The sequence below is a fragment of the Telopea speciosissima genome, chromosome 11, assembly GCF_018873765.1.
Source record: "Telopea speciosissima isolate NSW1024214 ecotype Mountain lineage chromosome 11, Tspe_v1, whole genome shotgun sequence".
Classification (NCBI taxonomy): domain Eukaryota; kingdom Viridiplantae; phylum Streptophyta; class Magnoliopsida; order Proteales; family Proteaceae; genus Telopea; species Telopea speciosissima.
In genome coordinates this window covers 28,471,329-28,482,532 of record NC_057926.1, presented here as the reverse complement: position 1 = coordinate 28,482,532, position 11,204 = coordinate 28,471,329, and the positions used below count along the sequence as shown (strand labels likewise).

The 11,204-nt window shown below is 40.9% G+C and overlaps 1 protein-coding gene across 1 annotated transcript; it reads right to left on the bottom strand.

Annotated features, from left to right (window-relative positions):
* Window positions 1–5,455: 5,455 nt before the first annotated feature.
* On the bottom strand, window positions 5,456–6,751 carry LOC122644918 (F-box protein At5g07610-like). Its single transcript, XM_043838284.1, has one exon. It carries the CDS (start codon window positions 6,749–6,751, stop codon window positions 5,456–5,458), a length of 1,296 nt encoding a protein of 431 aa, XP_043694219.1.
* Between the last annotated feature and the right edge of the window lie 4,453 nt (window positions 6,752–11,204).

Genomic DNA, 11,204 nt, shown 5'->3' with positions numbered 1-11,204 from the left:
TCCCAGCTTGTAGTGAACCAGGTAACTGGAGAGTACGAGGCGAAGATCGATCGAATGGCGTCATACTTAGCACGCGCTCGAGAGTTGATCAGGGAGTTCATAAAATTCGAGATGGTTCGGGTTCCCAGGATCGAGAATGCCACTGTCGACGCACTGTCCAGGCTAGCCAATGACGAGCTCAGAAACCTGGCCAGTGTAGTGTATGTGGAAATATTACATGAACCATCATACCAGGAGAAGCAAGTCAACGAGATTGAAGAAGGGGCTAGCTGGATGGACCCTATACTCAACTACCTACAGAATGACGTCTTATCAGAAGACAAAGTCGAGGCAAGAAAGATAAGGATGAGAGCTGCAAAATACACCATCCTGGACAGAGTACTATACAAGAGGGGGGCCACAACACCACTGTTTCGGTGCCTAGGACCCAAAGGAGCACAGTATGCCCTGGCAGAGGTACATGAAGGGATCTATGGAAGCCACATGGGAGGAAGAGCTCTAGCCTATAAAATCCTCCGACAGGGACTCTACTGGCCAAAAATGCAGAGGAGGCAATACAGTACGTCAAGGCTTGCGAGCAATGTCAATTATTTACCCCAGTACCCCATCTACCCGCCACCAAACTGACATCGATCCTCAATTCCATTCCCTTTGCCATGTGGGGGGGTGGACATCTTGGGGGACTTCACAACAGCATTAGGCAACCGCAAATACTTGGTGGTCGCCATAGACTACTTCACCAAGTGGGTAGAGGCCAAGCCATTGGCTAAAATCATAGAGAATGAAATAGACAAGTTCGTCCATGATGACATCATCTACAGGTTCGGTGTGCCAAAGATCATAGTCTTAGATAACGGGAAGTAGTTCAACAACCCCAAGTTCAGAGCCTTCTGCCAAAGCTACAACATTGACTACCGGCCTATTTCGGTAGCTTACCCACAGGCCAATGGTCAGGTGGAGGTCACCAACAGAACCCTACTAGATGGAATAAAGAAAAGACTAGAAGGAGTCAAAGGGAAGTGGGTCGAAGCACTACTGAGTGTTCTGTGGGCATACCGCACCACAAATGAAGAGAGAGCCTGCTGTTTTTCTGAGGTTCATTCTATCTACCACCCTCTTCTCTTGATTATAAATATAAGAGGGACAGACCTGCGGTAGAACATTCTGTTCTACCCACAGGTTTGCTCCCACTCTTGGGACTCGTGTACTTCTTCTCCTCTCTTCTTCTCTTCTTTCTCTTCTTACTCTGGTTTGGTTATAGGATTCTGGTGTTCTAACATCTTTCATGCTCAGAGGACATGATATTTAAAGCCAACAATGAGAAAATAAAGTGAGTCAAAAATGTTGTCAATTCCTCAACCCTAAAAGCCTTCAGCTCCTCAAATGGCATGTTGAAATTCCTGAGTGTAACTATTGGATATACAAGTTAGAAGGAAATAAAAGGTTCTAAATCAATCTTCAATCCGTTACTAGTCTAAAGATACTACTGCAGATGTAAATGCCCCTACAAAGATTCTTAAATACAACCCACAAGATAAATTGGAAGGCAACTAACGATTGAATCTTAGAATGAGCCTAATGCGAGTAAAAATCTTGTCAAGTTTTTAATCCTAAGAGTCTCTCGACTGCTCAAAATATCATGTCAAAATATATCAGTCAGACTATTCGGGGCAGGTACTACAGAAGCAACTGAAACCTTCCTACTTCTAAATCATCACGTCATTACCAGATTAAAGATACTATTGCAGATGCATATGCCCTCTGAAGATTCTTGCATAACACCCCAAAAATAATTGGCAGGCAAATCGAAGATAGTTTCTAAGTTGCATGCCTGCAGTACTAATCCGAGATTATCATCGGCTTCAAATCAATCATGTGCATCCATTTCTTTCTTCCCTATCAATCACCTTTGCCTTCTTACAAAATATTTTCTTTGTCCTCTTTGTGATAGGGATGGGGTTTGGGTCCATAACGTAACACTGTATCTGGAGGTAACAGTCCAAAATAAACTTCAAACTCCAATGAACTCAGGTGAAGAAACTCAGACTTAGGTAGGAGCAAAACAATCAAACAAATCAGAGAATAATGCTTGAACAGAAGAGTTTAGACCAGTCACAGTAGGGAATCAGAAGTAGCAGCAATAAATAGAAGTCTCAAACAACGGCTGTGATAGAGAGAACCTTGTTTGTTCACATGGAAAATAAAATAGACATAGCAACAGGTCATAAAAGGGGTCAAACCCTAGCTTGAGTGAGGGGTTGCGGAGGCAGCAGCAGGAGTAGGAGATAGGGGCCACAACAGGAATCGAATGGCCTTTTCTAAGAACAGAACAAACCCTAAAAACCCTGCAGAGAACAGGTCTTGGATAGACACCAACTGGAGATCGAGTTCTGCAGAAGAGAGCCCAAACTACAGCAAGAATTCGAGTGGTCCTGATCTGGTTCTATGACCAGCTCTTCAACAGCACAGTGAGTGTCCTTCTTCAAAGTAACAGGGGCTTGCAGCAGTCACAATTGATGATGTAGGGGAAACCCTAGGGACTAGGGATCCTACAAGGGCTGGTTAGGTAGGTTGGACTAAAGGTAATATCCTAGGGCAAAGTTATGAAAATGGACTAGCAGCAGCATATAAAAATGATTAACACGTAGTTAAAACAGGTTATAAAGAGTAATAAGCAATCAAAATCCCAATTAAAAGCAGCAACATAACAAGAAAAAACCAAGGGGAAAACAAGGGGATAGGGACATGGCAGCAACACACTTAACTGAGTGCAATTAGGTTCAAGGTTCTGAAAATAATTAGTGCTACGATTAAAACCCTAACATGCAGCCAATAAATGATAGGACAGCAAGCTAATCAATTGAAGCAATCCCTAAACCAGTGGGTTAATAATATAGTCACAAATAGGGGAATAATGGGCACAACAGAAACTATAGGGATTGGGGATACCATTCATGCAATAATAAAAAAAAAATTTGAGGTGCACTCAATGCCCCAAGGTATTGGACTGTATTGAGATTAATGTAACCAGGGGAAAGGGGCAGAATTAAAATTCAGAGGGGGGGGGGGGGTGTCCACAGTAGCAACAATAGATAAGGAAAGGAAAAGAAAGCAAGTGAAGAGAACAGAAGAAGGGAGAAACAGCCTTACCTGGCGGAATGATAGAGAGAGAGAGAGAGGGAGAAGAAGAAGAATACCACGACTGGGGGTTGGGGGGGGGGGGGAGAACAGTCCACGATAGAGAGAAGAGAGGGAGCAGCCGAACTTCCTTGTTTTAATTCTCATTCATATCAATAATAATAATCCATCTTAGGGTTTTACAAGGTTTTATAAGCCACTTCACCCTAAACAGAATATTCTATTCTAATTTGAATAAATACCAAGTAAAATGTTAAAAAATAACACTCAAGTGAAAATACCCATGGGTTGATCCATGGGCCGACCCATTGAATCAAATAGACCAAATAAACCCAAATAAACTAACTAAACTAACTAGGCTGCAATCCATCGATCCAAGTAAGTAGGTAGGGGCTGAAATCATCGATCCAAGAGTCAAGGGCTAATCAGGGGTTGAAATCATCGTCCATACTCCTAGCAATACAGACAATACCATAGCCTCCAAACTCATCATCCATCCAATTTGTGCTGCAGTAGGCTGATCTCTACATCATCGTTTCTGGTACACTCTGAACTGTCGGCTCAGTGGGTTGATGCCCTCATCAATTGAAAGAGGAGAAATCTTCAACCAGCAACAGAGAACAAAAGAAATAAAGGAAAAGGGAACTTGAGATAGAGATGGAACATAGAAGATAGGAAAAAGGGGGTAGGGATGGGCTTTCTCAGCCCTGGGTCTCTCACCTGCAGCTATCCCAGCTGTTGAACAGGGAGTTTCTTCACATATTCGAGGGCGGCAACATGCCTTAAAATTTATTTATCAATTCTATCTCAATCGATTACAATAGCTGCCTATTTATTGACTCAGACCAACTTACAAAGTTAGAAACTTAAAAATAGCAACTACTAAACCTATCAACTAATGGAAATAGCAACTAACTGAAATTAGAAACTTAATGGAAATAGAAACTACTAAAGGCTTCAGCCTTGCACAACCAAAATAGCAACTAACAAAATTAGAAACTACTAGGCAGCAAATTAGAAACTAATAGGAAGCAGTTGAAGTTGACTGGTCAAAGACTCCTTGCAGGGAATTTTGAGCAGCCCTTGTGGGTCTTCTAAAACCACAGTTGGGTTGGCTCGAGCTGGTCCAGTTCTGGTTCATCAGAACCTGGTTTCATGGGCCTTGGTTCTTCTTCTTCTTCCTTGGTCACGGGACCTACATCAGTCCAGATTCATGTTGGCACCCATGCAACTTGAAATTGTTGCACCCTGTTTTCCTTTTTCTTTAGGAATAGAATAATAGTTAATATGACTGTTTTAGACATCCTGGTACATGATTAATTTGATTGATGAAACAAAGGGTATCTTGTTGAGATTTCTTTACGGAAATGAATCTAGTAATATGTTCACAGGTAAGAATCTAATCTTTACATAGTGCAGCAATTGTGTAACTAAAAAGGTGTTGTCTAACTTGCCAGTTCCTAATTTTCATTGTAGGTGATTCCAGGTAAAGTGGCGTAGAAAATTGAAGGGCTACAAAGGGATTTCCTTTGGCATGGATGAGCAGGGAAAATGAAGACACCTCTCATGGATCAGAAAGGGTTTGCACTCCAATGCAGGAAGGAAGGTAGTGAGTGATAAGACCAGTTATGGAGGTAAACATAGCGATGCATTAACCTTAGGCAGCGTTTAGTATGCATTCTTGAAATGCATTCTAAGTCAATTTCGCATTCTTGGATGATAAAAATAGTTGTTCTTATCGCCTGAGAAGGCAAAATCTACCTAGAATGCATAACAAACACAACCTTAGACTGGCTGGATAATTATGATGCTGTTGAAGAATAAAATACAGTTTGAAGACTTTGTGGGTTAGTGCATTACTCCTCTCCCTTTCCCCATTGACCACTAATTTGAAACTATAATATAGCTTCTTTTTTTATTTTCAAATCAAGGTGAGACTAAAACCTTATTCACATAGAAGTGTACTAGTGTAGTATTTATAACAGACAAACAAAGGAAGCAATGTCCCAGAATAATAACCCAGTCATATATAAAGAACAGTTCTAGGATTGACCGCCACGTAAAATCATTAACTACCCTCAGAGGAGTCTATGAACATATAAGATTGCATGACTGTAAAATCATTAACTACCCTCAGAGGAGTCTATGAACATGACTATTTGGGCTCATGCATATAACTAGAAAAACATCAAAACATTGTAAAATTAAAAGAACAACTTTAGTAGGTTCGAGATGGATCCACTATTAAGAGTCTAATCCTTAAATTAAAAGAACTACAGTATAAAATAAGTCTACCTACTAACTTCAAACCCTCTTCTCATTCGGGGAAATTTAGTTCGTTAGATACCAAAACATTCTTGCTGCCATACATATGAGAAAAGTAGGACTTGTAAAATAGAAAAGGTACCGATTTTGGCAATTCATAAGCACAGAAAAAATGCAAATTATCATAATCTTCTGATGGAACTTCATAAAGCATCGTCAATTCCTTGGACCTAAGATGATAGGAAAGTATCATTCTGTTTAGCTTGAGGAAGAGAACCTGATCATCCCTGCGATCAAAACCCACAATCGATCCACGTACGAACGGCATGGGCACATTCTCAATGATAATTGATTGTCTAAGAGACCATTTATTGCGATGATAATCCTCCAGCTTCCATAAATACAACTGTGAATCCCCAGCAACCTGAATATAAAGGAGCTTGTCCAGACATTCTCCCAAGTATCTGCACCTACAGTGAGGAGGAATTGGAATATGTTTATCGCCTTTTTGGTTAAACATACAACGATAGACATGTTGATCATCCCTTATCGCTGGTATTCTACGGAAGCTAAATTGCTGTTTCTTCACACTGTAGGAAACAACACCTAATGGTTCGGATACCCAATGAAGAGAACCCCTGTAAAATGTTGATGGACCTGATAATGCAAAACTTTCATCGCCACGAAACATATGTCTGAGATCGTGCAATGTCGATGTCCATTTGAAGGTTTCTGAAGAAAAGAAGTATACTTGCAGACCTTTTTCCCGATTGACCAATTGCGCCACAATGAAAGAGGGAGTTTCAGAGTCATAGTGGAATTGAAAGCCTGTTACAAGAAATCTATTTTGCCGATCTAATGGCTGTTCCATATATATCTGTGACAGCGGAGGGAGATGTAGTTGCTCCTCTGTGATAGGATTGTATACAAAGTATGATGTTACATAGATTGGTTGCCTATAATGTCTGTACCAACAAAGGACAAACCCATTCGACAGATTCGTTACGCCAAGGCAATGTTGAGGAAAAGAAAACGAGGTCCTTTTCAAGTCTCTAACACAAATAGGGTTTTCAAGAAGAGGAATAGGACAGAACTTGACTCGATTCAAGTTAGAGTGGAGGAAACCTAATAGATCATGATTTTGGAACTGAAAATCCTTTACAAAAGAGGGTTCGGATACCAAACGAAGCCAATTCTTCGATACAGACTTGAAACGATTGACTGATTGCCATGGCAGTCGCAGAAGGATGTCTCTGATCAAGTCCTCAAACAATGTTCCCTCGTCGACATTGACAACTTCGCTGCTTTTGGTGGATTGTTCTTCTGTAGTCGTGCAATTCTTCCCCATATTTCCAATTACGTAATTTTCTCTCTCTATCTCTCCAGTGAATAACGATGGATTACATATTTATATACCTTCGGGGTAAAAGAAAAAAGGAATGGATAGGGATAACAATACTTATGTAGAAGTGTGTAGGATTAGGAATCCCGATGACAATAACGTTGATTAAGAAGTACGAACAATTAATGGTTTTTGGGTGAAAGAATCGCCGGTTTTAACCTCCAGGGGTTGGCGCAGCTGGCTTGGAGGGGACAAGAGACTCCACCTCAGAAAGTGAGGTCTCGTGATCAAACTTTCATCGCTGCATAATTTCTTGAGCCATCAGATTGAGGCTTACTAGGGTCTAGAAGCTCCCGGTTCATGCGTGGATTTAATCGACCTAAAATCAGATAACCCTCCCGTCTTTTAAAAAAGAAAAACACATGGGACAACTGGAGATAAAAAAAATACTTTCCATAATTTTAGGGAAAATTAATGTGCTCTGCACTCGAATGCCTAGGATGAGTCCAGACATGGAGGTGGAAAAAATGACCACCCTACCCCTAAACGACTGAAATGACCGCCTTGTCCCAACCCATGTGTCTGGGCGTAGCTTGCGCTCCCGATCAAAGAATGTCGCCCCATAACAAATCATGTCCATAGCTTAATACAGGTGTAAGCCTAAAACAAATTTCAATCAATAAGGCCTAGATCCAGCACTATTTGTTATGACCCAAAAGAAGCCCAATAGAAAAAAAATTAAAGTCCTTTCTATATAGGTTTTGGATCTGTTCTCTATGAGGGAGCATGATCTCTACGCACATGCGCAAACTAATGAGAGAGCGTGAGTTGACATCATGGGGGTGGGGCGGTCCCTTTATGTCTAAGCGTGGGTAGTACAGTCCCTCCAAATAGAACTTTTTTTTAGGGAAAATTATCAGATTAGCTAACATTGAGTTTTGATTTACAAATTTAATCACCCAATGTTTATGTTAACGAAACTAGCCAGTTTGAGTTTGGGTATTACAAAAATAACTAAAACAGCACCCCACCCTTATCTGGTTGCTGTGGGTGATTCCATTGATCGACGATGATGCAGACTCATTGTAATCTTCGGTTTTCATAACCGCATTCTCAGTCCAACCCTCTTTGCTTCTCTTGCCTCTCTTTTCCGGTCAACTCGATATCGTTTGTCTATTCTTACAATATTTCTTTCTCCATTAAAATGTAGAAGGTACCCTTCATGCCTGTCGTGAGAGACCAAACCAGAGGAAATCTCAAAAACTTGGGAGCTTCAAAGTTGGTTACCCAAACACCAATAGCGATAAGATAGATGAATGAAAAAAGAAAATAGATGACCCAGATGCATAAAAATGAAATGAAGAACCTAGATGCAGAAGATTCAGGAAATAACCAAAGTAAATTGTTATTTGAGTTTTGTACATGAGAACCAAAAACCAAGTATATGAACATGGGTAAAGGGGGAAGAGGGAAGGAAAGAGAACCCAAATGTGAGAAACAGAGAAACCAGAAACGTAAGTAAATAGAAAACAGAATATTAGCAAGTTCTGGAATCCAAATCAGCTACTAATTATGCAGACAAAAAAACCCAGAAGCCAACCTAAGTTTTCAGCAAAGATGGCCATGGAGAGAGAAACTATTTGAGAGTTCTCGATGTCCCTCCCCCAGTTCGATTGTCCGAGAAACAAATCAATCTGCATTGCGCTTTTGGGTACGAAATGCTTCAATTGCCGCCACTGCCCAACGAAATCCTCACCTATTAAGAAAGAGAAACATGGGGATTTATTGTTGCATGCCCACTGCTGCCCTGCCTCTCATTGTCGATCCTCACTAATAGGTTGTGCTTGAGATTGCTTCACCTGAATCTGATTCACCAAAATCTCCACATGCACCGACACCTGAACCAGAGCCAGCCACTGTCGGAGGGAGTGGAAGAAGCTCTACTGGGATGGAGAGAGAGAGAACTGGGACAAAATTGGGGACAAAGGATTTCATGGAGACTGAAGATTGGAATGAGTCTTCATCGCCGTCGATCCTAGGAATCGCCCACGGCAACCGGATAAGGGTGGGGTACTGTTTTGGTTATTTTTGTAATTCTCAAACTTGAACTGGCTAGTTTTGTTAACATAAACATTGGGTGATTAATTTTGTAAATCAAAACCCAATATTAGCTAATCTTGTAATTTTCCCTTTCTTTTATAGGCCATAAAGAGTCTCACTCATCTTGTACCACTCATCTTCTTTTTTCTTCTTCCTTTATATATATAAAGCATATAGCGCCGGAGGCCCTGAGTGGGGCCGACACAGTGGGAAAACATACAACCTATAACTGTTCGTCTAAACTGATTTTTTTTTTTTTTTGAAAGAGAGTGATAATAGATGAAACTCTAACACATATATTATATGTACTAAAAAAAATTTAAAAAGCGAGAACTCTGGTTGCATACACTAAGAGTATGGACTGTTTAAGTTTGGCAATTCCTAAGGTCTAGGAAAAAAAAATATACAACATTTACTTCAAAATTCACAAAAATACAATTTGTACAGTCCACATCATATATATATACAGATCAAAATAAAAATCTCAAGCTCAGCCATACCACTAAACGAGAACACCATACAATGACACTCTATATGTACTTCTATCGAGAAAAAAAAAAAAAGACACTATATGTACGAGACCTGGAGATAGAGAAACATAATGGGAAATGAGTTAAAAGCAAAGTGAGATAGAATCATCCATAACTATGCTACAATCAAATATAAAGACACATTTATTAATATTGAAAAACAATTTTAAATATTTTAGGTCAATTAGGTTATGGTCACTACAAATTAGCTGCCAATGTGCTATCATAATAAATGTGGCACACCGTAAACCTGTCAATCATGGCCATAACTCCGTCAAGTCCTTTCATATCCATCCTCTCACTCCTCCCCCTGTTAAGTGAAATACAATACATAAGGTGCCTCATCCAACACCTAAAATCATGTTGGAAGAGTTGCAACTATGTCCAATATTCATTTATCAGGTCATATCATTTTGTCTTTATTCTTTTTTTTTTGGTAAAGAACAAATTTATTGAAAGCAAGGGCGAGAAAGACGCCTGGAATCTGAGATACAAAGCTCAGCCATCCAAGGAGTGGTAACGGGCCACCTAGTTTCGCTCAAACAAGTCAGCCCCTTCCTAGCTAGGGAGTCAGCCACGTTGTTAGTCTCCCTGGGAGAGAAAGAGAAAACTATATCTGTGAAATAAGATGAAGCCAAATGACAGATGGCCTTAATAACAGCCAAGGAGTCTAACGGAGGATGGGTATTGGAGGTAGAGTTGATGAAGGAGATCAGAGGTTGACAATCCGATTCCACTTCAATCCACTCAAAACCTTCAGCGATTCCCCAGAGAAGACCTGCTCTAATGGCCAGCGCTTCAGCTTGAATAACCGAGGAGGACACAATAGGGGACGAGACAGCCTAATGAGGATCACCTCCCCAATCCCTGAAAATAAAACCAACACACCCTTTATCCCCACTTATAGAAGCATCAGAGTTCAGCTTGAGGTAACTCTGATTAGGCGGTTGCCACTTGTGAACCTGCGTATGCAGCTGAGGGGTGGTAACAGGCTTCCTGGTAGCAATGAATTCCTGAAAATGCGCATGAGCTGACCCAATAACCTCTTGTGGAGAAGTCTTAGAACCTTTGAACAATAAAGCATTCCTTGCCTTCCATATTTCCCAACAGATGAAGGAACATAGAGTGGCTATGTCTTCTGCCTTGTGATTAACATGCAGAGCACTAGAGTTCCAACTTTGAATAAAATCATGGAGTTGAGGTGATGAAGGCGGCATAAAAGACAAAGAGGACCCAAACCACACGGCTCCCGCGAATGGACAGTCCAGGAGAATGTGAGAAGCTGATTCAACCTCGAACCCACATCTGCTACAACTGGCATCAGGCAGCAGGTTCCTCCTATAAAGACCTTGAGCTGTAGGGAGGCCCTTAGCACAAACCCTCCATAAAAAATGCCTAACCTTCGGAATTGAAGAACAGGACTAGATGTTGCGCCAGACTTCCTTTGGTAAAGCTTCCCTCTCTGAAATCCCCTGGTTTAAAGCTCCTTGATTACACAGGAAAAGGTAACTTGCCTTTGCAGTGTACATCCCTATTTTGGAACCCCCCCAAACAAGTCTATCAGGCTGTGGAAAAAGACTTAGCTTAGTTTTTAGTATAGCTGCAGCATCCTCAGGGTGAAAGGCTGAGAAGACTAAATCTCTGTTCCAATCATGTGTGTGGTGATCCATGGGATCGGCAACCCAAACCAGGTCCTGAGATTGATATTGTTGGTGTTTGATCTTCCAATCCTGGGTATTCAAGAGCCATCGGTCCTCCCATATTTTGATTTTTGTGCCATCCCCACACTCCAAATAAGACCATCCAAAATAATTTTTCTCCCATCAATA